The following is a 27,274-nucleotide window of genomic DNA, read 5'->3' as shown; positions in this document are numbered from 1 at the left end:
CTTTTTCCTGTTGTGGCGGTTAGCAAACAGCATTGCATTACTGCGCGCCCCCTTCTGGATTGGAGTGTGCATCACCTGTGACCGACTGTTTTGTCATGTGACTGTATACTCGGAACAGTGATGTCCGTACCGTGACAGTTTGGGAAGTATAATGTTTTCTGTGATGGGTAGGTTTAGGGCTAGATTAGAGGTTAGAGGATAGAATATACAGTTTATACAGTATAAGAATCATTATGTCTATGGAAAGTTCCCATAAAAACATGGAAACCCAACGTGTGTGTGTGTGTGTGTGTGTGTGTGTGTCTGAAAATTTTTTGTGAAGACTAGTGATATTACAAAAAGTCTCAGCTGACTTCACTGAACTTTATATTTCCCAGTTGCTTATGCTTAAATCTCCTAATTGTCATCAAAAATGTGACATCTCACAATTGCGACTAAATCTTTAAATGTGTCTTTATATCTCAAAAAACTTTATTACTCCTATTTGTGACTCTGTTACTTCATATCTTGCATATACTACTTCCTTTCTCTGCAACTTTATATCTTACTATTGTGGCTTTATATCTCTAAACTGCAACCTTGTGTCTAAAAGCGTGACTTTGTCTCACTGTTGCAGGTTTATTTATCAGAATTGTGACTTTTATTTCTCACAATTGCGACTTATCACAATTGTGACTTATGTGACTTCTTATTTCTCGCATTTGTTTTATCAAGTCACATTGAGACATAAAACATCTCGACTGGAGCTGACAAAAGTTCAAGCCAGTTTTTCACATTATAACTTTGGGTTTGCCTCAGGGTTGTTTTTGTAATTGATGGTTATGTATGGTTGTATATGGTTAGTTCACCCAAACATTTAATTTAAAGCTCCAATCCCCAATCATGAAAGAAAGAAAGATCATACATGTTTTGTATGATCTTTCCATTCACTGGGTCTTGGGTTCAACATGACTTGGGTTCAGCTTTGTAACCTCCAAAATAAAATACCCCAGCCCTTATTTTCCTAGCCTTTACCTCAGTCGGAGGCAATGCCGGTTTATTATTATTATTATTTGTTGTTGATAGTGTTATTGACAAAGCATAATAAGTGCAAATAATCAGTGTAAAGATAACAAAACCAATCTGATGCAATCATCTGTATCTCACTGTCTGCCTTTTTTGTGTCATTTTTCATAGTTACACAAAGCTGAAGCTGCAGGTAAATCAGGATGGGAAAATCCCAGTGAAGAAGTGAGTAAACACAAGCTGTCTAAATCAAACACGGTTATGTTTCCAGTTCTTCAGGGCTTTCGTTGCTAATATGCCACTTCTCCTTTCATCACTCCTTTCACTTCTTCTCTTTTTCTTTCTCTTTCACTTCTCTCAGCATCCTGAAAATGTTCTCGGATAAGAAACGTGTAGAGACGGCGTTGGAGCACTGTGGACTGGTCAATAACAGGGTAATCAGTCATGCACCAATCACCAGTTATTTCACATTAAACCTTTCAGTTTTGTCTGTTGAGCTTTCATAAGAAGGGTTTGTGTCCATCTCTCTCTCTCTCTCGCTCTCTCTGTTTTGTTCTTTCTATATAAAGGCATGTTTTTCAAATAACCCACACTTGCTTAGAAGATTTGATCATCTCTTTAGCCTAATCTCTTGTAGTATCTCCCTCTGTTGTCATATGTTCCACATCATTTGTTTTCCTTCATGGTGATCTGTGATCAATCCTTTTATGGTTCAATTTGGACACAGAGGAGCTGGTCTTAGATCAGCACATGTCCACATGTCAATCTGCTCACTGTCTTACACTGCCCTCTACTGGTTACATTTCAGAATGAATTGAGACTTAAGGAATTGATCCCAAACAAAAATTTTGTTGCGAATTACTCACCCTCATGTTGTTCCAAACCTCTATGAGTTTCGTTCTTCTGTTGAACACACAAGAAGATATTTTAAAGAATGTTGGAAATCAAACAGTTGACTAGCCATTGACTTCCATAGTCAATGGATGCTGTCAACTGTTTGATTACCAACCTTCTTTAACATATCTTTTCTTTATCTTTAAACTTATTAAGCTTTGGAACAACATGAGGGTGAGTAAATTATGACAAAATTGTTATTTTCGGGTGAACTATCCCTTTAAAGGTGCCTTACTCTACACAAGGGGGCCTTTTTAAAAAAAAAAAAAAAAAAATTCTAGTCATTTGCTGTACCAATACGAACAACCCCAAAAACGTAGCACAACTCACTACAAAGTGCAGAACAAATGTTTCCTTGCACGACCAAGCGATTGAAACGGATCAGATTACATATCTAACCAAACTGATCTGCGCTGTCTTGTTTGTTTGTGCATTTATGTATGTAATTATGTATTATGTGTTTATTTATTAATGTATTTTTCCCTCAGGCGGATCATGGTATTAAGCCAGATGACTTCTCCTGGGAAATGTTCCAGAACTTTCTCAACAAACTAAGTCCCAGACCAGAGGTGGAGCGTATCTTTGTGGAGCTGTGAGTGAGCAGAGTCCAACAACAGTGACACAGATACAGTGGCCCCAAAAATGTATTTGGACACTCGGCCATATTTAAAAATGAATGAATGCCATTCCATTACATAATATATAAACCAATTGGCATTTATTTTAAAAAAAGATGGCATAAGTACACTTTTCAAGCCAAACTTTTTTCACGAAAACATAGAAATGCTATTCAAAATAAAATATTTTTAAAAAGTAACAACAGTAGAACATGTCCATGTAAAACAGATGAAAGAAGTCAAAGTTTGTTTCTAAAACACTGATATTTATAATTATTAAGTCTGTCCAAATACTTTTTGGGTGCACTTTGTCTTAACAACTATGTAAAGATCCTTTGCACAATGTGTAATTTTTTTACTCTGTGTGTGTGTGTGTGTGTGTGTGTGTAGTGGCTCTAAAGGGAAACCCTTCCTGTCTCTGGACCAGTTGATGGACTTTATAAATCGCAGACAGAGAGATTCTCGACTAAATGAGGTTCTTTACCCACCCCTCAAGCGAGATCAGGTCCGCCAGCTCATGGAGAGATATGAAACCAACGCCAGCCAGCTGGAAAGAGGTACAAAACACACTCTCTATCACACACACACACACACACTTTTAGACATGGTGACGATAAGACTGATAGCGGTTTATTTCATGTGTCCATGTGTGAGCAGATCAGATCTCCCTAATGGGTTTCACAAAGTATCTTGGTGGGGAGGAGAACTCTGTGGTTCCCCCTGAGAGGTTGGACATCCTCGATGATATGAACCAACCCCTGTCCCACTATTTCATCAACTCTTCACACAATACATACCTCACAGGTATACAAATGCAAACACACGCTCTAAAAGACGCAAATATGGTCATAAACTCACACTAAAACCCATCTGTGCTTTCCCGGTTTAGTGGGGCAGTTGACGGGCCTGTCATCAGTAGAGATGTACCGGCAGGTGTTGCTGACAGGATGCCGCTGTATAGAGTTGGACTGTTGGAAGGGCCGCCCACCTGAAGAAGAGCCAATCATCACGCACGGTTTCACCATGACAACTGAGATTCCATTCAAGGTGTGTTTATGAGCCCATCTCCCACTTGACCATTGTAATTTCCATCGCTCTTATGATGCGGTCACATTTAGTGTTGGTTGGGGAATTTTCATGGCAGAAATCCAGTCATTTTGTTAGGAACCCTTTGGGATTGGGAATTTACATTGGAAGTTTATATGGCAACCAGATAAATTGTACATACTTTCCTAAGGGCTGCACTGGAAAGGTTGCTTGAATCTAGAAATATTTAAACTTAAAAGGTGCTCTATGTAAGATTTTGATTTTACTGAAGTATAAAAATACCATAATATGCTTGCAGATATTTATTAAACATGCTGAGTGACATATTCGTTTCTCTGAAAACCATTGCTACAGCCAGTTATTTTACTTAGAAATTTGCATTCCGTGTCGGAATTTCTGTTTTTGTTTCGTTCTGTGCAAGACGGCACGTTGCCAATTTACCCAATAGTATTTCACCACCCCAGGAAGCCATGGAAGGCAGCGAACAAACTGGCTCAAAGATCGCAGATTCTACCCAACCTAAAAAGCCTCAGCATCTAAAATTCTCTATGAACGGGAGCATGTTAAAACGCAATATCAACTCATCATAAATCAATAAATCAACTAATTATCTTACAATGTGTAAGTCTCCTCGCCTTGCAATGTCAATTGATCTCGCTGTTGCGTGTCTTCAAACTGGCAACCCGCAAGAGTGTTGAGTCTGAGGAGGAGAGGGCGGGGCAAACAATATTTTGAATTTGGACTGCAGTACCCATTTCAACCACTAGCTGTCTTTCTTACATAGCGCACCTTTAATTTGCACTAATATTAGTGCGTCATCAGACTTCAGCATCAGTTAACAGCCATTTGTGTTTTTTGTGCATGGTAAAGGGACAGATGTACATGTAGGTCTTTGAATACTAGTGCGTTGTTATAGTAACAAGCACATCTGCATTTTTTAACTTCTGGATAATAATTTAATGTAATTTCTGTGCCTAACCCCATTCATTAGTGGAGTTAGGCCATTCATGACATTCATTCAGAGTGTATGGGCGCTGTACACATATTTAAACTGTTTATTGTTTAGAAATCCCAATATGTGTGTGACAAGGTTGATATTTCAGGTCTGTCTCATTGGTGTAAATGTATTTTGTGTTACATATATAAATTAAATTATGAAGAATGACGGATTGGAGATGCTTTTTCTTTGTGTTGTAAGCGTAGTGTGCGCTATTTTTCAGTGGGTTTTAAAAAAGTGGTGGGGACATGTCCCACCTGCAAATTATGCCTATAGTGTGAAGGCAAAAGATTTAACAACAGGTTCAAGTTGGTCACACTGATTTTCTGCGGTGACCAACAGAAAGCTGTCTGGTTTGAAAGGGACTTCTGGTGAGCAGTACTTCATACATCACCACACTGTTTTTTACCCACAAATTTTCACTAATGTGCAGTCACTAATCGCAAGCTGCCCATTTATGCTGTGCACACACTAAAGGGACAGTGTGTGTAATGTTTCAATCTTTGTTTTTTTAGGAGGTGATTGAAGCTATCGCTGAAAGTGCATTCAAGACATCTCCCTATCCTCTCATCTTGTCCTTTGAGAATCATGTGGACTCGTAAGTATAAGGCATAAGTGTGTAGATAATGCATATTGCTTGTCATTTTTCTTGTTTATTTTTTATCTTTATTATTATCTGATCTTTTAGAGCAAAGCAGCAGGCTAAAATGGCAGAGTACTGTCGCTCTATGTTCGGAGACGCGCTGCTCATTGATCCCCTAGAGAAATATCCGGTAAGGGCGGGTTTTCGAACTCCAACTTCCAAATAATATGAACTATGTTGTCTATTTTCTTAATAAACAAAAATTATAAATCTAAAAGATAGAGCAGGTCTGACTATCCTCCTTAAAACTTTCAAACTTCAAGATTTTAAAATCAATTTCAGGCCAGGCTTTCTAAAGCCAACATTGCTAAACATTACTCATCTAGTTGAGGATGATATGCAGTCATATGGTCATTATTACAGAATAAATGTAGACAGGGTGATCAGGACCTCAGTGCAAAGTGAAAGGGTCTTGTATCATCCTGAAAGCATTGGTTCCCCTCTTATTACACAACTACTTACCAGATAAAAGAATAAATGAACGTAAAATTTTGATTTGACCTAAAATCATTGCATTACTGTAAGAAGAAAGAGTGTAATATTATAGCTGTAGGAAATAGGCAGGCTGTAACAGTAGTTCATTATACAGTTTTAGTCATTCAAAAAATATCTGACCACAGAATGCAGTGATTGGCCATGTAATAACTAAGATTAATAAACAACAATATTTTTAGATTGAGAATAGATTCGTAGGTTTTACATTCATGTTGTTTTTACAGCTGGTTCCTGGTCAGCAACTGCCAAGCCCCCAGGAGCTGATGGGGAAGATCTTGATCAAGAACAAGAAGAAACATCACCACAGGGCAACTAACGGTGGCAGCATTAGACGCAAGGAAGGGACAGATGAACAGTCCTCGCCTTTGAATGGTGTGTAAACACAGCCACTAAAAAAATAGCCTGATCTGCTCTAGCAAATAAGTGTTTGTTTCTATACCTATCCATCTCCACCCCCTGGATCTGGATCTAACTCCTCCCACTTTACATATGCCTAAACCTACCCATCTCCACCCCCTGGATCCAGATCCAACTCCTCCCACTTTACATATCCCTAAACCTACCCATCTCCACCCCCTGGATCCAGATCCAACTCCTCCCACTTTACATATCCCTAAACCTACCCATCTCCGCCCCCTGGATCTGGATCCAACTCCTCCCAATTTACATATCCCTAAACCTACCCATCTCTACCCCCTGGATCCAGATCCAACTCCTCCCACTTTACATATCCCTAAACCTACCCATCTCTGCCCCCTGGATCTAAACCTACCCATCTCCACCCCCTGGATCCAGATCCAACTCCTCCCACTTTGAATATCCCTAAACCTACCCATCTCCGCCCCCTGGATCTAAATCTACCCATCTCCACCCCCTGGATCTGGATCCAACTCCACCCACTTTACATATCCCTAAACCTACCCATCTCCGCCCCCTGGATCTGGATCCAACTCCTCCCACTTTACATATCCCTAAATTTACCCATCTCCGCCCCCTGGATCTGGATCCAACTCCTCCCACTTTACATATCCCTAAACCTACCCATCTCCGCCCCCTGGATCTAAACCTACCCATCTCCACCCCCTGGATCCAGATCCAACTCCTCCCATTTTACATATCCCTAAACCTACCCATCTCCGCCCCCTGGATCTAAACCTACCCATCTCCGCCCCCTGGATCTAAACCTACCCATCTCCACCCCCTGGATCTGGATCCAACTCCTCCCACTTTACATATCCCTAAACCTACCCATCTCCACCCCCTGGATCCAGATCCAACTCCTCCCACTTTACATATCCCTAAATTTACCCATCTCCGCCCCCTGGATCTGGATCCAACTCCTCCCACTTTACATATCCCTAAACCTACCCATCTCCGCCCCCTGGATCTAAACCTACCCATCTCCACCCCCTGGATCTGGATCCAACTCCTCCCACTTTACATATCCCTAAACCTACCCATCTCCGCCCCCTGGATCTAAACCTACCCATCTCCACCCCCTGGATCCAGATCCAACTCCTCCCACTTTACATATCCCTAAACCTACCCATCTCCGCCCCCTGGATCTAAACCTACCCATCTACACCCCCTGGATCTGGATCCAACTCCTCCCACTTTACATATCCCTAAAGCTACCCATCTCCACCCCCTGGATCTCTTGTTCTGCAGTGAGGGGCTACTGATTAAAATGGTTGCAAATGCATCAAAACAATTGCTACAATAATTGAAATATGTGTAGCAACTTGCATCAAGATGGGGTTTCGTGACACTTTGGGGCCATTCACACACAACTCATTTTTGCATTTAAAAAATTTGCGTAGTGAAGCGTAAAACAACAAGTTCTGTGTGAACCGCCCCTTAAGAGTCTGTGTCAGTGTTTCCTGCATCAGTATCAGTATTGTGTTGTGTTGTGTTGCCTTGCTTGTTGTCCCAGCAAGCACAGTGCAACCCGTGATGTTCAATTTGTGAATGAATGACTCTTGTGAGCCAATTCTACACACTATATACACACTAGTATCACACAATCTTCAACAAACATTCCTCATCTGATCTTCTAACACAAAGTATCACATTTATTTCATTCTGAGATCATTTTTAATTCATAACTTACTCTCATGGGACATTTTATTGCACATCTCTCTCATATCTGCTTGATTAGCTCATGAACTATCTGTCATCATTTACTCAAACTCATGTCGTTCCAAATTCATATGGCTTTCTTTCTTAGCTCTAAATGATGACATTTACAACTTTGCATACATTTGGCAGTGCAAATGCATGAGGGGCTGTTTTAGTTTAAATTTGAACTCTTGTTGTGGTTCCAAAACCATTCAGGCCCATTCATGAGCAATTAAATATACACATGATCCATTTTTCTTTTACTGATTTCATTTCACGTTCAAACCCATTCATCATGAGATTTGTGTTTAGATTGTCCATCGCCCACTGATGGGGATATGGGCCAGAACATGTCCAATGGGGGCGAGAAGCTTGCAGAGAGGATGACCAAAGACCTTGATATCCGCAAGTCTATTGGTGGGTTTGTGCCTAGTTGACATGAGGTTTCAACCAATCAGGATGAAGACCGAAGTCACTTAGGCACCAGTATGGAAGCTCATGGTCAATGCATTTAAGTGTGTATTCAATTTTCCATGTTTTGTGTGTATTATTTTTTAATATTACCTTATAGACCGGGGAGATGGAGAGACTGATGAAGAGGAGGAAGAGGAACCCATTCCAGATCCAAAAAAACATAACAACACTGATGAGGTAAGTTGTTCACTGTCCTGTTCACTTTTCTGCTCTCTGTCTCTCTCTCTTTTTTTTTTATGCACGTCTTTGATGTGTCTCTCTGTTTCAGGGTACTGCATACAGTGAGGTGAACGCTACAGAGGAGATGTCCACGTTGGTCAACTACATAGAACCAGTCAAATTCAAATCCTTTGAGGCGGCAGCGAGTGAGTAATGATACCTTTCACATCATAGCTGTTACTATACTATGTGTTTTAGCATGGCTAGAACAGCAAAACTGTATTGACCAATCAGAAGCTAGGACAGAATCATCCATTTCACAATCATCTTTTTCAGAGAGGAATAAGTATTTTGAGATGTCATCTTTTGTGGAGACCAAAGGCATGGACACATTGAAGAGTTCTCCCAGCGAGTTTGTCGAGTATCCTTCAACAGCCTCGAATACTGATTAGATATTGATTAATTACTCAATCACCTTTTCTAAACGTACTCTTTTTATTTGTGTGTGTAGTTCTGATCCGAATCCTCCTCCAAATTGTAATGTGTTGAGTGCAATATTAGTCATTATATAGTGTGCACAAATTTCCACAAGAAGTAGCAGACAATCCGAGTACCTTTGACACACTTATTTCAACATGCTGTGATTTGGGACACACTAATCCTAATTCCGTTAGTATGCGAATTAGTATGCGAATCACGACGCGGCAGTTGTTTCAGTTACGTATGTTTGATGCGTCATGTTTGCACTATTTTCATATCCGAGTAATGTTGTTTTTCCTGAGCAAAATGTTTTTATTTAGATACAACAAAAAGCAGCTAAGTCGCATCTATCCCAAAGGGACACGTGTGGATTCCAGTAACTATATGCCACAGCTCTTCTGGAACGTGGGCTGCCAGATGGTGGCGCTAAACTTCCAAACTCTCGGTCAGACATGCTGATAGCACCCTGTTATTGCCTTCTTCATTCTTTCTTATCTGTTGTTCTACATTTACGTATATTTTAGGTGCCTTTATATCTTAAAATAAGCTCATATCTCTGTTTCTCAGACTTGCCGATGCAGCTGAACATGGGGGTGTTTGAATATAACGGCCGTTGTGGTTATCTGCTGAAGCCGGAGTTCATGAGACGCACGGATAAACACTTTGACCCCTTTACTGTTGATATTGTGGATGGCATTGTAGCCAACACCATTAAAATCAAGGTATTGTGTTCACCTGTACCGTTCTGTTTGAAGTTATAGCAATAGTATAGCATAGTGATAGTGTAGTAATAGTGTCTTAATTTTCTTGTTTTTCAAATGTAATATGTACAATCAGATCACCTCTCACCTTTCACTTGCATACACAGATCATCTCAGGTCAGTTTCTGAACGATAAGAAGGTCGGTGTTTATGCGGAAGTAGACATGTTTGGACTTCCTGCAGACACTAAAAGAAAATATCGAACAAAAACTTCTAACAACAACTCTCTGGACCCAGTCTGGGATGATGAAACCTTTGTGTTCAATAAGGTAACAAATGAAAGGAATAGTTCATCCAGTCATGTCAGTTCTGCCGTGCACAAAGCTCTGAAGCTGTCTAATAATGTACTTGTACTGTAATAATCTCCACATTTTTATTAAATGAAGTGAAGTATGCTGTTAATCTCTCTCTAGGTGGTATTACCTACCCTGGCGTCTCTTCGAGTAGCAGTGTATGAGGAAAATGGGAAGTTTATTGGTCATCGTATCTTGCCAGTATCGGCTCTGCGCCCAGGTTTGTGCAAAATACATGGCATTGTTTTAACAGACTAGCTGTTCTGGTACTGCACTAAAGATTTGCTGCCTCACATCTTCTATATATGTGTGTGTTTGTGTGTCTGTTAGGATATCACTACATCAGTCTGAAGAATGAGCTGAACCAACCGCTCATGCTGTCATCCCTACTCGTGTACACTGAAGCACAAGACTACATCCCCAATGAGCACCAAGGTACGAGAGAGATCTATGGGACTATGAAATGTGTTACTACACAGAATTACTATTTGCAACTGATCGTCTGTGTGTGTGTGTGTGTGTGTGTGTGTGTGTATATATATATACAGTGGGTACGGAAAGTATTCAGACCCCCTTAAATTTTTCACTCTTTGTTATATTGCAGCCATTTGCTAAAATCATTTAAGTTCATTTTTTTTCCTCATTAATGTACACACAGCACCCCATATTGACAGAAAAACACAGAATTGTTGACATTTTTGCAGATTTATTAAAAAAGAAAAACTGAAATATCACATGGTCCTAAGTATTCAGACCCTTTTCTCAGTATTTAGTAGAAGCACCCTTTTGATCTAATACAGCCATGAGTCTTTTTGGGAAAGATGCAACAAGTTTTTCACACCTGGATTTGGGGATCCTCTGCCATTCCTCCTTGCAGATCCTCTCCAGTTCTGTCAGGTTGGATGGTAAACGTTGGTGGACAGCCATTTTTAGGTCTCTCCAGAGATGCTCAATTAGGTTTAAGTCAGGTCTCTGGCTGGGCCATTCAAGAACAGTCACAGAGTTGTTGTGAAGCCACTCCTTCGTTATTTTAGCTGTGTGCTTAGAGTCATTGTCTTGTTGGAAGGTAAACCTTCGGCCCATTCTGAGGTCCTGAACACTCTGGAGAAGGTTTTCATCCAAGATATCCCTGTACTTGGCCGCATTCATCTTTCCCTCAATTGCAACCAGTGGTCCTGTCCCTGCAGCTGAAAAACACCCCCACAGCATGATGCTGCCACCACCATGCTTCACTGTTGGGACTGTATTGGACAGGTGAGGAGCAGTGCCTGGTTTTCTCCATATATACCGCTTAGAATTAAGGCCAATAAGTTCTATCTTGGTCTCATCAAACCAGAGAATCTTATTTCACACCATCTTGGAGTCCTTCAGGTGTTTTTTAGCAAACTCCATGTGGGCTTTCATGTGTCTTGCACTGAGGAGAGGCTTCCGTCGGGCCACTCTGCCATAAAGCCCTGACTGGTGGAGGGCTGCAGTGATGGTTGACTTTCTACAACTTTCTCCCATCTCCCGACTGCATCTCTGGAGCTCAGCCACAGTGATCTTTGGGTTCTTCTTTACCTCTCTCACCAAGGCTCTTCTCCCCCGATAGCTCAGTTTGGCTGGACAGCCAGCTCTAGGAAGGGTTCTGGTCATCCCAAATGTCTTCCATTTAAGGATTATGGAGGCCACTGTACTCTTGGGAACCTTAAGTGCAGCAGAAATTTTTTTGTAACCTTGGCCAGATCTGTGCCTTGCCACAATTCTGTCTCTGAGCTCTTCAGGCAGTTCCTTTGACCTCATGAATCTCATTTGCTCTGACATGCACTGTGAGCTGTAAGGTCTTATATAGACAGGTGTGTGTGGCTTTCCTAATCAAGTCCAATCAGTATAATCAAACACAGCTGGACTCAAATGAAGGTGTAGAACCATCTCAAAGATGATCAGAAGAAATGGACAGCACCTGAGTTAAATATATGAGTGTCACAGCAAAGGGTCTGAATACTTAGGACCATGTGATATTTCAGTTTTTCTTTTTTAATAAATCTGCAAAAATGTCAACAATTCTGTGTTTTTCTGTCAATATGGGGTGCTGTGTGTACATTAATGAGGGAAAAAATGAACTTAAATGATTTTAGCAAATGGCTGCAATATAACAAAGAGTGAAAAATTTAAGGGGGTCTGAATACTTTCCGTACCCACTGTATATATACAGTGTACATTATACACTGTGTGTGTGTGTGTGTGTATATATATATATATATACATCTGCCAAAAACAGGTTCATTATATGACAGAGGTGCAGTGTTTTGTTCATTCTTGTTAAAATGCTGCTTTTAAACGGCATTAAACGATTTTAGTGACCAAAAAAAGTGTGACATGCATTAAGTTGTTCAAAGTTAGTTTTTCAGTTCAGTTCTGTGCATGAAAGTGACTTGTGTAGTTAGCTGCAGTGTGTACAGAAATCTTTTTTTATGCAAGTAGTCATTTACAGTAGCAGAAACTACTGTAGTTAAGTGTCTTACACAATGGTAATTTGAAGAGTGGGATTTACACCAACAGTCTTTAGGTTACAAGCTCTGATATGTCTACCTTCGTAACAGAGTCTTACTCTGATGTTTTTCTTCTGTCTTCCATCTGTGTGTGTTAAGAGTATGCAGAGGCTCTGACAAACCCCATCAAACATCTCTCTCTGCTGGCCCAGAGAGAAAGGCAGCTATTAGCACTTATGGAGGAACCCACTGAGGTCAGTCACCCTTGTTTTTGTGTCTAAAGCAGCCTTGACTTTATCTTAGTTAGGTGCCATTTAGCAAATCTAGTAGTGCAAATTTGAATCTCTGTTACCAACCAGTTCTTTCTTCTGATCTCTCTTCTGGACTCGCAGTCTTCAAAAGTCTTCATTTGCTCACCTTTGTGTCGTTCCAAACTTTTATGATTTTCTTTACTCTGTAGAACAGGAGTCGACAAACTATAGCACGCTTAACAACATTGGCACGCGGAGGGATAATCACTGGCATGTGATGATAACTAAAGAGGTGTATGTATTTTGTTTAAATAAAGTCGCTTGGACTTGCATACGGACGTACATTTTGAGGTAATCGTTCCTCGTAGTCACACAGTCTGATATGTATATTCAGAGCTTCTCAAAATTTTTTTTTCCATGGAAGAAGTAAAATCAAATGGGTTTGAAACAAAATGAAGGTGAGAGTAAAATGATGGCTTTAAATTTTTGGTTAAACTATTCCATTTACCATTAGCTCACCCTCCCATGAACTTACAGATCATCTTACAGATATTTAAGACAATAAGTGAATACATGTTTGTCTGTCTTTCTTCAGTCGAAAAGAAATTATGGTTTTTAAGGAAAACATTCCAGGATATTTCTCCATATTATGGACTTAAGTGGCTACCAACGGGTCAAAGGGCTGTTTCAAAGGACTCTACACGATGCCAGGCAAGGAATAAGGGTCTTATTTAGCGAAACGATCGGTCATTTTCTAAAAATAAATAAATAAAAAATTATACTTTTTAACCACAAATGCTCATCTTGCACTAGCTCTGTGATGCAGCATGCTTTACGTAATCACGTCGGAAAGGTCACGTGTGACGTAGGCGGAAGTATTGAGCAAATGTGCAAAGACTAAGTCACACAGCCTTTACAAAAAAAGGGTAAAACAACAATGTCGGAAGATTTTGAAGTTGGAGGAGAAGATCATGACATTTTTCGACCACAGTACTTCCACCTACGTCACGTGTGACCTTTCAGTGTAATGTGTGGCGCATCACAGAGCAGTGCAAGACAAGCATTTGTGGTTAAAAAGTATATAAATGTTTCTTTTTTTTTTTAGAAAATGGCCGATCGTTTGGCTAGATAAGACCCTTATTCCTTGGGAATTCCTGGGATTGTGTAGAGCCCTTTGAAGCTGCATTGAAATTTGGACCTTCATCCGATCGGTAGCCGCTGAAGTCCACTATATGGAGAAAAATCCTGGAATGTGTTCCTCAAAAAACATAATTTCTTTTCGACTGAAGAAAGAAAAACATGAACATCTTGGATGATTAAATTATTAGGAAATTTTCATTCTGAAGTGAACTAATCCTTTAAGGGATAGAATATACCGTTTGTACAGTATAAAAATCCTTATGGCTATGGAAAGTCTCCATAAAACATGGAAATCCAACATGTGTGTTTGTGTGTGTGTGCAGGGTGGGACTGCGAAACCAGAAGAACGAGACGGGGTTGACTCTGGCGGCGTTAACCCTGCTGACCCTTTCTGCCCTCTGCCATCTCCAACACTTTCTCCTGTAGTTGCTGAGGTCATGAATCCTCCTCCATCAGGTTTGGTCTAACCTCTGGAACAATCTTCTTTTTCCTGCTATCATCCTCTCAATCATTCTCTGTCTGCATTTTGGCCATAATGTTAGTCATGTCAGTTTTGTATAGATGTCTACTCATGAATATGTATGTGTCATGTCCATTAAGTGACCTGTATGTTCCATGTAATATATTTTAGGCGCAAAAGAAGATCTAATCAACAATATTCTTAAAGGTAAGATTCACTCACCCTCATTTAACCATCATACACTCATCCTCAACAGTCACTCGCCTGCAGAGCACTGAGAGCGGTGTTGTATATCATCTTCACGCTGTGTGTCTGTTTGTGTTCTGCAGTAATCGAACCTCAGTCTATTGATGAGTTCAAACAGCACAACTCCTACCAGAAGCTGTTGAAGAAGCAGTGCAAGGAACTCAAGGAGCTGAGCAAGAAACATCAGAAAAAGGTCAAAAGCACTTATATTAAGTTTTAAGTAAGGAATGTGCCATCAAGGTCACGTTCAACCATGGACGTTTCCTCCGAGTAGGCATGGGAGGCAGTGCCTCCTCAAAAAAACAGGATGAGAAAATAATCCATATTACATACAAAACAATACAAATATTACAAATTATGACATTAAAAAGAGCGCAAGTCACACGTCTTTCTAAAGGAACACTGCCCAACAGCGACACCCGCAGGTAAAGTTTCAGCAGGAGTCATGCCTCCCTTTGCTCTCATAGGAAACCATAGAAAATCATTAGACCCTTGGCGTGCGGTGGGTTTTGTGGGGGGTAATTGAGAATGAATGGGGGAAAGTCATGTGAGAGGAGGCAATGTCTCCATCGCGCTATGATTGGATGTAATTGGTTACGGATACACTCAAAAAAAAGATTTTTTTGATGCTGTTCAGTTTATTTAAACAATTTATTTTGATTCAACACCATTGTATCAGGTGATTGATTCATGTTAAATTGACTTGAAACGATTACTCTTTGACTTAACTTGATGTTTTCATATTGGAAAAACATGTTTCAATCAAGTAAACCCAACCAGGACTCAATCAAACAGGATTTTCACTTCCCATCATGCTTTGCAAAGGGACTGAACTAGGAGTGTAAATGTTGAAAGCAGTTTTTAGGAAGATGAGAAAATGGAAAGACTTTTTAATGTTTACTGTTCTATTATGTTGGTATTTAAAAGTTTCTGTTAATTAATAGTTTTAGGGTTGATACCATTGTGTTGAATTGTTGCACTTGTGCTTGGGTTGAGGACCTGCTAACAAACTTTCAAATTACTTTAATAAGAAAGTAATCACTGTGGTAATGCTCTGGGTTGCATTTCCCAAAAGCATTGTAAGCCTATGTTGATTGTAAAACCATTGCCACCAATGGACTTATGATCAATTTAGGCTTTACAATGTTTTTGGTTAAGGCAATTTAGGATGAATCCAGTATCACATCTAGATTTCTAACACAGAACATCACAAAAGTTATGTAAATCACAAAATTAAACAAGAAGAATTAATTGTAAAAATTTATGTATATGAAAACAATTTTTTTATTTATTTATTTATGTATAGCTTTTTATTTATTTTCCAAAACATTGCAAATTAGTTGGGCCGACACTATTAAATTAAGCTGTGCCCAACCATAGTAAATAAGTTGAATCAACCTTAATAAATTAAGTTGACCCAACATAAGTACATTAAATTGGAATAACAGAATTGCATAATGCTGAAATAAAGCAACTTAATCATGTGGAAATCCTTTCCATGATTTTTTTATGTTTGTTCAAAGAGTTATTTTTTAGAGTGTATGATTGGTTTGTGCGATAAATCCCGCCTCTTGTTTACGTGCGCGTTCCGCGCGTCAGTTTGACTGAACAAATGATGGCGTCAATGGAAAGACTAATTGAAAAGTAAGTAAACAGATCACCCAGATAGATATCACCGCTTTGTGTCACGTCAAAATCAAACTTGAAATGGACTGAAAACATGATGACTGCGGGGGTTTTTAGTGCAATCAGCTTGGTGAAATTAAAAATACAATTAGTGTCTGTGACAGACGGTGTTTACGGAGCATGACTGACGATCCAAAATAGCCTATGTTGACTATTAAAAAGAAAAACATCAATACACAAATAAAATATAGTGTTTAAATGGTTACAGCCTTTAGTTATTAATTTTGATTGAATGTAGAAATGCTTAAAACACTAACTTGATGAGATTGACATGGTTTTGATAAATAGAATGTTTAATACAATACATTGTTAATGTAAAATGACAAAATAGAATTGTCTTTGGTTTCTTTTTTGATGTAATGTAAAGTAATGTTCATTTAACAAGGAAGATGTGTCAACGTTAAGAGTAATACACGTGAATTGACATTGATTCATATATAAATAAAAAATAAGCCTCCTCAGTTCAGAACACCACTGCACGCCACTGCGTTCAACCAAGGGTGTGCATTAATATTTAACTACATAAGTTCTTCTAGATCAACTTTGATTTGGGGTTGAGCAAGCCTGGCTAGAAAGGGTGTTTAGCAAGTTGCTAGCATGTTTTGTTGCTAAATGTGCTAAAACATGTTAACAAAACAGGTGCACGTGTTTATCTCAAGACTTTTGTAAAACTCTAGTGTGTAAAACTCTTTTCTTCGGGCATGTTCAATTGGCTTGCGTTGAAACCGCTCAAGCCTCTGTTACTAATTTGAAAGCCTCACTTTAGAACTGGGGCTGTTTCTAAGCAGTTACACGGTAACAATGTTATAGCGAGAGAGCGTGACTTGAGTCTGCTGCAGCCCTCAGTAGATAGCGAAGTTAACTTCATTTTTCAGTAGTGAGGCAAGAGCATCATAATTTAGTTTTTAGATGCTTTTATTGATGTTTCATTGAAGTATTGAGCTAGCTGGACAGTCGAATGATAAAAACTAAAAAATTTTTTTAGATACAAATCTCATTTGTTTGTCATTTCTAGTACTTTATCATCATGACTACAGCTATTTGAAGTTCTGATCATTTGCTGGAATGATATGGAACGGCAATCAGGTCAAGACCTGGAATCACTTCATAAACGTGCTATTATAGAAAATTATACGACGGGGCTGTTGAATGCTTAAATCTGATTGGTTGACCAACGTTCTAAGGTGTGCTAAAGTAGTTCTAGGCAGGTTTTGACCGCATTGCACTTCCATATCACTTCACCAAATGATTTCAGTTATTTCAATAGGTCCTACAGCCTACAACCACAAAAGAAACAAAACCCACAATGACACCGACCTAGCAAATAAATATAGTAAACAATAGGATGAAAACGACATATTATTGTCATGGTTTTTGCCTCAAAATACGTTTTATTGTGTCCTGAAACTGCATACTCTCCCACGCTCTCTCTCTCTCTTTTAAACGTACACACGTACTGTATAGTACGGACACACACTCGCACAAAAACGTTTTGTCAGCGCTGCTCTGATGAAATAATCAGTAAAATAGTTTAGCAACTTAAAAGATACATGACTCACCAGCGAGGTAATAACTGTGCTGTTCTTTCAAGCTTTCAGAAGTGCTGTGGCATAAGAATAGTAAACTCTGATTAATTGTACAGCAGCACTTTGAGCAAAAGTCCCCTTCTCTGCTGTCCAATTGTCTCTTTTTGACTGTCCTATGCCGTTAAAGGCAGAAAGAGTAACTTTTAAAAAAATAATGTGTGTATGTGTGTTTTAGATGTGGGCTCTCAGTAAGGATCAAAGGACTCGCTGTAATCAGCTAAACTCTGACCTCCAGAGGAAACGGATTCAGGTGGAGAAGCGCCTGCGCTCCAGTCTGAAGAAAAAGTGAGGGCATTTAAAGTCGACTTTGACCTTTTTACTTTAATTATTGTTGGCCATTGTGTTGCCATTGGATATTGTGCTTGTGACATTTCATATTATGATCATATACAGTACAGTCCAAAAGTTTGGAACCACTAAGATTTTTAATGTTTTTAAAAGAAGTTTCGTCTGCTCACCAAGGCTACATTTATTTAATTAAAAATACGGTAAAAAACAGTAATATTGTGAAATATTATTACAATTTAAAATAACTGTGTACTATTTAAATATATTTGACAAAGTAATTTATTCCTGTGATGCAAAGCTGAATTTTCAGCATCGTTACTCCAGTCTTCAGTGTCACATGATCCTTCAGAAATCATTCTAATATGATGATCTGCTGCTCAATAAACATTTATGATTATTTTCAATGTTGAAAACAGTTGTGTACTTTTTTTTTCAGGATTCCTTGATGAATAGAAAGTTCAAAAGAACAGCATTTATCTGAAATACAAAGCTTCTGTAGCATTATACACTACCGTTCAAAAGTTTGGGGTCAGTAAGAATTTTTATTTTTATTTTTTTGAAAAGAAATTAAAGAAATGAATACTTTTATTCAGCAAGGATGCATTAAATCAATCAAAAGTGGCAGTAAAGACATTTATAATGTTACAAAAGATTAGATTTCAGATAAACACTGTTCTTTCTATTCATCAAATAATCCTGAAAAAAAATATTGTACACAAATATTTTGTACAATTGTACACATTAAATGTTTCTTGAGCAGCAGATCAGCATATTAGAATGATTTCCGAAGGATCATGTGACACTGAAGACTGGAGTAATGATGCTGAAAATTCAGCTTTGCATCACAGGAATAAATTACTTTGTCAAATATATTCAAATAGAAAACAGTTATTTTAAATTGTAATAATATTTCACAATATTACTGTTTTTTACTGTATTTTTAATTAAATAAATGTAGCCTTGGTGAGCAGACGAAACTTCTTTTAAAAACATTAAAAATCTTAGTGGTTCCAAACTTTTGGACTGTACTGTAGAGATCAAGAGGTCAGGAGCTCAGAGCGGTAAAGCAGCCACACTGAAATGAACGTGCAGTTCTCTTGAGGAACATTAAGTACAGAATAAAGGAAAGGAATGGGCTTAGGCCCTCTGATGGGTATTTTACATTGTTTAAAGCAGGCAACGACACCCATCGACACACATGCTCAATGTCACAAGTTTTGATTAGTGTCCTAGAAAAAGTGCAGAATCTGAAATATTTCTTCACGTTACAGTAGAACATTTCTTTGTTATAAATTGATCAAAATCCTACTTTGATTTTTAGGAGATTTTATTTTAAACTGGCCCTTGGTTTAAACAACATTGGAGAGTGTTCACATTGAATAATTTCTTTGTGAATTAATATTATAAAGGGGTGTTTGCTGTTTGTGTGCGCACAGTGGGTCAGAGGAGCCCGTGCAGAGGGAGTTGAACGAGCTGGATCTGGAGCTACAGAGACAGACGGAGCAGTTCAGAGAGGAGCAGATGAAAGAGCTTCTTGCGCTCAGAGAGGCACAACATCTGATAGAGAAAGAGGCTAAACAATGCCACCTCAAAGAGGTATGACACGCATAACAATAGCCCAAAGACATCGCGATCACAGCAGCTCTGAGAGGCACTACACACACGCTGCTAAAAATGCTGATTCTTTGTGTCTCAGGCAAATCAGAAACTGAGGGATATCGCCCAAGACTGCCAAGCAGCCCAGATCAAAAAACTCAAGGAAGTGTGTGACAAGTAAGAAATGTTTGGTTGTGCTTTGAGGTGCATTTGTGTGTGTGGACAAATGCTGAAATGTCACATTTCTATTTGCAGAGAGAAGAAAGAGTTACAGAAGATTCTGGACAGGAAGAGGCTAAACAGCATCATCGAGGCCAAGAAAGCAGAAAAGGAAAAGGCTGAGATGTTAGTAATGGTTTTTTCTCATCTCAAGGACAGTGCCTGTAGCAGTCCTAGGGGTTAAACGGTTAGCTCACCCAAAAATGAAAATTCTGCCATCATTTATTCGCCCTCATCCGGTCTGACTTTCTTTCTTCTGCAGAACACTAAAAAAGATATTTTGAAGAATATTGGTGACTAAACTGTTTTGATTACCATTAACATCCACTGGATAAACCTCTGAGACATTTCTAAAAATATCTTTTCATAGAAGAAAGAAAATCATACAGGTTTGGATCGATGTGAGGGTGAATAAATGATGGCAGAATTTTCATTTTTGGATGAACTCTTTAAGTGCATGCCTCACCAAAAAGTCAAAATTCTATCGTAATTTACTCACCCTTATGTGTGTTTTGTCCATATATGAAAGTCAATGGGGTTTTTCTGTTGTTTTGGACAGTACTGACTTTCATTATATGGACAAAATGCTGTTACATCCCTTTAAAGTTCCGCGATGCCTAGAGATGTCTTTAAATGTCTGTTATTGAAACTGTGTCAAGTGAAACATATACACAAAGATAAGCAAGACCATTTTTTGAATGTGCTTTTGAGGTTGATCGAGCCATTAAAGGGATAGTTCACCCAAAAATGAAAATTTGATGTTTATCTGCTTACCCCCAGGGCATTCAAGATGTAGGTGACTTTGTTTCTTCAGTAGAACACAAATGATGATTTTTAACTGCAACCGTTGCCGTCTGTCTTATAATGCGAGTGAATGGTAACACAATTTATAAGAGTCAATAAATATGCATAGACAAATCCAAATTAAACCCTGCGGCTCGTGACGACACATTGATGTCCTAAGACACGAAACGATCGGTTTGTGCGAGAAACCGAACATTATTTATATTATTTTTTTACCTCTAAAACACCACTATGTCCAACTGCGTTCAGGATTCGCTTAGTGAGGTCTGATCGCGCTCTGACAGCGGCAGTGATGCCTTGCACTCGTTGAAGTATAAGCGCGAGACATCACTGTCGTTTTCAGAGCGCGATCAGACCTTACTAAACGAGTGCAGAACGCAGTTGGACATATTGGTGTTTTAGAGGTAAAAAAATGATATAAATAATGTTCGGTTTCTCGCACAAACCGATCGTTTCGTGTCTTAGGACATCAGTGTGTCGTCACGAGCCGCAGGGTTTAAATGGATTTGTCTAAGCATATTTTTTGACTCTTATAAATTGTGTTACCATTCACTCGCATTATAAGACTGACAGACGGCAACGGTTGGAGTTAAAAATCATCATTTGTGTTCTACTGAAGAAACAAAGTCACCTACATCTTGGATGCTCTGGGGGTAAGCAGATAAACATCAAATTTCCATTTTTGGGTGAACTATCCCTTTAACTTCTAGAAAGTTCAGCATTGCTACAAAGATTGTACAAGGAAAGTAACCTTCTTCTGTCATTCTCTCACTTAGCAGGGAGCTGAACGAGATCAATAAAAAACATATTGCTGAATCAGTCAGCTTAATCCGTCAGGTGAGTTCTGGAAAAGTGTCTGGATTTCCATGTTAATGGCTCTTTGTGATATTTAAGAAAGCCTTTACACCTTGTCCTAATTAGGTGCCACTAAAGTCTCCATTGTCATTGTCAGGTTTATTTATTTATTTACTTTGGCCTATACTGAGACCACAAAAGCCCAGACACACCAAAAACTGACATCAGAGAACTAGTGGCAACAAAAGCCAGCTGTGGTGTCACCTCACATCGCCTGTGTCTGGACCAAAAAGTTGCATTTAAACACACTGCAAAGACTACAGCCAGCAGCCTGCTACCACATACTGGACTTTCTGTGCCTGCATGATTGGAAATAACTCTCCATACCAGCAGGTGAAAGTAATATGCTGCATGCGTCACTCAAAGGGGTAACCGGAAGAGCTACATCTGTGACTTTGACTGTGGTAGAAACCGTAAAACACAGTTGCTTGCTTTTGTCACTTTAATTTTCCTTCTGGTTCACTAAGCTGAACAGCCAGTCAGAGTGATCTGTCTCACCGCTATGCTCCATCACCGAGTCAACATGCTCAATTGGCCGAAAAGCTACCCACAGGGGTCAGACTAGTGCCAATGCTATGGAATGCAGAGCAAAAACTAGGCCGGGCAGGCGCTCGACAATGGCCGACATTTGCCGTGTGTGTCACAGCCTTAATGCAGCACAAGACAAAAAAAAGTCATAGTCAATCAGAGGATTGGATGTTTCTGTTTGTTTCATCACTGGGTAGCTCCAGCCATAGTAAAACTCAAGAAAGCTGTCTAATAAACAAAGCACTTGACAGAATCTCATCACTTTTGGAAAAAAAAACTCTAGATTATGGATTGATGCCGTTATTGCTCCACATCTTGTTAGGACAAAGTGTTACAGAGCCATATAAAACATACTCTAGTACAAACATTCAAGGTCAAGCTTCCTCATAAAGTCCTCTAATTTCTTCTCTCTTTTTGTGTAGCTGGAAGTGTCTCAGGGGAAGCGTCAAGACAAGTTAAAAACCCTTTACAAGGACATCCTTCAGAAAATAGAGGAGGAGGTTCCTCAGGTCAGTCCATGCACAGATCTATTCAGTCTTCAGTCCTGGCATGCTAGTACCTGTTTATCACCACATTATTTTCTTTTACTGATCAATTCCTCCTATTTAAGGCAGAATTTAGGAGGTATCCCTTACAGAAATGTCCCGTAGTAACTATACTGTAGCTTTTGCCAAAATACCATAGTTACAGGAGATATAATGACAAACACTGTCATCAAGAAAAAAGAAATGGTCATTTCAGATTCTGAAAGCTTCTTACACTATATTTGAAGTAAGGGTAGGGGATATACCAGACACGATAAACCACTAGAAATTTGACAACCAGTTACTTGCCTTGATTTTAAACTTTTCAAGCACAAAAAGACAATTCAGTATTTGCACGCTGTTTGACAGACGGCTTTCTGAGCGCACACATCCGAAGCGTATGCGTTTATAAGTACTGTAATGAATTTAGTTTTTTTTTTTTTTTTTTTTTTTTTTTCATGGCTGATTACACTTAAAGGGATATTTTGCCCAAAAATTAAAATCATTTACTCACCATCATGTCTTTTCAAACCTGTTAGACTTTGGTTAATCTTCAGAACACAAATTAAGATATTTTTAATGAAATCTGAGAGGTTACATTTTAGGTTCCTGCAGTAAAAGTACTGGTAAAAAAAACAGTCATAAAGGCATCATAATATGAATCCATATAAGCGGTTTAATCCAAGTCTTGTGAAGAGATATGATCCCTTTATATTATGAACTAATTTAATTTAGGCTTTTACTTTATTTAAAATTTTGGGTGAACTATCCTTTAAAAAACAGCCAAATACACACAAAGTTATGTGCCCATCTAGCTGTAATCGCTGCTCGATTTTGGCAAGTATTCAGGTAAAAATAGACGGTTATGTCTTAAACAGTTGGGGGGAAATCAAATATGTACCAATATATTAGATCCATACATTCGGTCTTAAAGTGACAGCAGCCTAATATACCTGCTTCTGTCAGTGTCCTTAATTTTATCAAACAAAAGAGAAAGTAACTAAATAACTTTTGTAGCTTTAGAAAGAATCAATATATTTATTTAATTTAGTTTAGTGTTTTATTTTTACATTTGATTATTTAATTTCTGTAGAGAAATTTCTGTTTTTTTTTTTTTTTTTTTTTTTTTAAAGTTGATGATATAACAACCTTTTTTTCCCCAGTAATTATAACTTTATTGTGATGTACACTGTTATCATGAAGTAAAATTGCTCATATTATGACATAAAAACTTATCACCCAACCTTTTTGATATCTCAAATAATGTTAATGAGCTTAGATATTTTTTTCCTCCTTACTTCATGTGGATTGGCACTCTAAATCCTCATTTCTTTGCAGAATCAGGCCCGTCTGACACGCGAGTGCGAGGCGGAGGTGAAGCTCTTTCCAAAGGAGGTCTCTCACTTCCTTCAGGAGCTTGAGAGCAAAGGCTCTCGTAAAGACCTGATCGGCCAGGCCAATGACAGCCCCAGCTCTGGCCCCTCCTCCAACTGCAGCACACCCCCTTACTCCTCCCCCAACCACAGCTGGAGCAACATGGGCAGTATCTCACTGCTGGAATCCTCCTCAACCTCAAACACTCCCGTCAAGTCAGAGGCGGATACTACAGGAGTATACTAGTGATACTACAGTTTGTTTTATTTGACTTTCCTATCACTCTCTACAATCCATTTCTGTCCACAGTGGATTTAAAGAATAGACATAGTATTACTAAAAATTTTATGCATTTTTTTGAGGATTTTTTAAAAACCTGTATACACTTTGCCACTCTGTCTGAATCAAATCTGATGTCTTTTTTTTTTTTTTTTTTATCAGTTTTAATCCAGAAACAAAGTGGATTTTATCTAGCTTTAATGACGTGGGCTCTCATACATACTAATGCCTGTACGTAAGACCTGTGGAAAACAGAGGGACGGGGTTCTCTATTTATTTCTGTTGTATATTGTGCACTTTGCAGCTTTAAGTGTAGTTCCATGAGTCGTCCTGAAGGTGGCAGTGTAAATTTGGCAGTAAAGAATTCTGAGGCTGTGATGCTAACGCTAGGCTAATGCTTAATCTGGTGGTATGTGTTTACATAATAATGCACAGATGGACTATTGCTTACCCAGCCCCCAGAAACACAGATTTAATTTCATTCATTTCACCACTGCAGCCGAAACATCCTGTCATGTGAATGTTTATCGGGTCCTAAATTCAACTGTCAGAAAAAAAAAAAAAATCTACAAATGCTGTACCAATAAGGGAACTACAGCTTGTCACAAAGGGACAACTATGTATCTTATCCATCCCTTAAAGGTAGAAATTAGTTCCTTAAAGTGGTGATATATTCCATTAAAGTATTACAATGAATCGTTTAAGGTTAAATAAGGTACAAATTTGTCCATTTGAGGATGCCACCCCAGTGGCAAGCTGTTAAACCTCTAAAGTTAAATTTTTTTTTTTTTTTTTTTTTTTTTTTTTTTTGAGTCTATTTATGTTCTATGACACTTAAATGATTAAGTGCCTAAAATCTACATATACAGTACTTCTCTTGAATTCTTTCACCCAGATAATTCGTGTAATCCCACCACTCGCTCTCTCCCCCGTATCTGTCTCTCTGTCGGTTGGCTTAATCTAATCCCGACTCTGTGTAATTGGCAGTGATCCCACATCTCACACTGTCTGAAATCCAGTGATGTCCAGGAAACTTCATGGGCCACCCCTTGTATTTTTGTCCAACCGCAGATGAATCCGCTCACGAACGGAGGGACGTCCCTTGCAAATCCCCTATCTTACTTTATCAAGGTCATAGCATGTTGCATAATATGCAACAAAACAGCATATGAGGGGTTTTTATCTGAGACTGAAGCAAGACTTTTACAGCTTAGCTCCGATCACCGCAATCCAGGGCTTTTTTTAATCCATTAGAATGCATGACGGTTGGATTTTGCTTTCTCGTACTGTAATCTGGTCACCTTCCTCTTCCTGTTTACTTTCATAACTTTGGTCAGTTTATGGGTTCTATGTCCATTTGCCTGTCTTCCTTTCACTCTCTTTGTGTCTCTCAGGGCTCCGATGCTCAAAATTAAGAGAGTTGGAGTTGACGTACATGCATTCAGTGCTAGCGTGCATCATTCACATGACAGTGTGCTCTAAGATCTCGATCGAAGCACTTTGAGAAGGACAATGATTACAGCACTTATGACTACCAAACAATTACATTTGCTGAGTGAGTAACATAATATGCAACATGCGCTTTACGTTTCTTCTCCATGTGTTGATGAAAACATGTCCTAGAGTAATTTACATTGTGTGTGTGTGTATGTGTGTGTGTGTGTGTGTGTGTGTGTGTGTGTGTGTTTGTATGTGTGAGGTTAGTGCTGGCTGTGAGAATGGACACCGCACAGTAGAGTTTAGAAGGCAAAAGGGCTGAAGAGAGATGGACAACACCTTTGAGAAGCTAGCGTTGAGGGTTTGTTTTTATGACTCAGCCCATTTAATGTGTTTGCATGTTAAGTCAGTAGCTATATGTACCCGTATAAGCAGGGATAAATGGTACTTGCATGTAAACATTTCCTCTCTTCATGTCTCGTTATCTTTGGAGAGGGACATTATTGTTGTACATACCAGGAAATATTAATGTGTGCATTTCAGTCGAAACCACATGAGAGTTTATATCGATCTACATATAATTCATTCCATTTTAGAGGTAAATGAATTCTACTACTGACTAGAGGAGAAGTCGTGAGTGACTTCTGTCTTTTTGCTCGTCTTAGGCTGATCTAGTGTCCCAGTATAACACACACACTTTACAGTCGTCCTAAGCACCATTCAGCTGTCTTTTACTGCCTGTCTGTCATTTTATTTTTTGGTTAAATTGAGGTACAAGTGTTTTATTGAGAAACACCTTAATACTTTATGGCCTGTAATTTTATTATTTTTAAATTGTAGACACTTTATGATTGTCATATTCCTTACAGTGGCATGATTCTATATTGTGCCTGTGTAATATCGTGTTATGGTTCTCTTATGTTTATAGACAGTAGTAATGGTTGAATGGCACTACTTTCTTTTAATTTTTTTTTTTTTTTTTTTTTTAATTGAGGGATTTAGAACCCCACTTTTTATTGTCTTAAAATGGGACAACAATTCAGGTTATTCTTCTTTTTATTTTAATTTTAGCACCTTTTATTTTAAAAATGCTTTGCAAATCATGTCCTGTAAATTGAGTTCATTGTTGGTATACAGTTTGTTTTTTCAAAGCCGACATTAGCATGCAAATTTCAGTCTTTAATCAAACGTCCTCAGGGGATGAGCCAGGCTGGTCCATCACACTTGTGGGCCCAAACTGAGTGATGCTTTGTCTGTACTGAAATCTGTGAGGACTGCAGTCAGACTTTAAGGGACAAAACATGCTTAACCAAGGGCTAACTTCTGCTCGGCCTCAGTTACAGCTTTATCCAAGTACATATCTCATAGTTTCTCTCTGCGTCTGTCTCTTTATCAGCTTCCTACTGAAACACTCTTTTGTTAACACTGTATGTAGATAATGTACTGGTCTGCCTTGTTTAAAGGGAAAATTATTACTCTGGATGTAATTTTTATTGCCTCGATAAATAATATAACTGTACATTCAATAAATGCAGAACATTGTCAAA

At 38.7% G+C, this 27,274-nt stretch overlaps 1 protein-coding gene across 2 annotated transcripts in view; it reads left to right on the top strand.

Moving 5' to 3' along the window:
* Positions 1–27,274, top strand: part of plcb3 (phospholipase C, beta 3 (phosphatidylinositol-specific)) — a 68,784-nt gene extending 41,510 nt beyond the window's left edge. Inside the window, exons 6-34 of one of the 2 annotated variants that reach the window (XM_048185977.1) lie at positions 1,177–1,230; positions 1,367–1,439; positions 2,388–2,491; positions 2,907–3,073; positions 3,174–3,320; positions 3,406–3,563; positions 5,076–5,158; positions 5,249–5,333; positions 5,923–6,070; positions 8,129–8,233; positions 8,388–8,467; positions 8,559–8,655; positions 8,786–8,870; positions 9,250–9,374; positions 9,497–9,651; positions 9,798–9,959; positions 10,104–10,203; positions 10,314–10,418; positions 12,614–12,708; positions 14,169–14,301; positions 14,477–14,512; positions 14,635–14,744; positions 17,999–18,108; positions 19,548–19,707; positions 19,808–19,884; positions 19,963–20,052; positions 21,510–21,567; positions 22,536–22,622; positions 23,976–27,274. In XM_048185977.1, coding sequence (XP_048041934.1) covers positions 1,177–1,230; positions 1,367–1,439; positions 2,388–2,491; positions 2,907–3,073; positions 3,174–3,320; positions 3,406–3,563; positions 5,076–5,158; positions 5,249–5,333; positions 5,923–6,070; positions 8,129–8,233; positions 8,388–8,467; positions 8,559–8,655; positions 8,786–8,870; positions 9,250–9,374; positions 9,497–9,651; positions 9,798–9,959; positions 10,104–10,203; positions 10,314–10,418; positions 12,614–12,708; positions 14,169–14,301; positions 14,477–14,512; positions 14,635–14,744; positions 17,999–18,108; positions 19,548–19,707; positions 19,808–19,884; positions 19,963–20,052; positions 21,510–21,567; positions 22,536–22,622; positions 23,976–24,257 — 3,271 coding nt within the window. In that variant the 3' untranslated portion in view covers positions 24,258–27,274. Of the gene's footprint in view, positions 1–1,176; positions 1,231–1,366; positions 1,440–2,387; positions 2,492–2,906; positions 3,074–3,173; positions 3,321–3,405; positions 3,564–5,075; positions 5,159–5,248; positions 5,334–5,922; positions 6,071–8,128; positions 8,234–8,387; positions 8,468–8,558; positions 8,656–8,785; positions 8,871–9,249; positions 9,375–9,496; positions 9,652–9,797; positions 9,960–10,103; positions 10,204–10,313; positions 10,419–12,613; positions 12,709–14,168; positions 14,302–14,476; positions 14,513–14,634; positions 14,745–17,998; positions 18,109–19,547; positions 19,708–19,807; positions 19,885–19,962; positions 20,053–21,506; positions 21,568–22,535; positions 22,623–23,975 lie in introns of both variants that reach the window. The other variant, XM_048185976.1, reaches the window with a different exon arrangement.

The sequence above is a fragment of the Megalobrama amblycephala genome, linkage group LG3 (assembly GCF_018812025.1).
Source record: "Megalobrama amblycephala isolate DHTTF-2021 linkage group LG3, ASM1881202v1, whole genome shotgun sequence".
Taxonomy (NCBI): Eukaryota; Metazoa; Chordata; class Actinopteri; order Cypriniformes; family Xenocyprididae; genus Megalobrama; species Megalobrama amblycephala.
The sequence above is the reverse complement of the archived record's forward strand: the minus strand, read 5'-3'. Positions and strand labels throughout refer to the sequence as shown.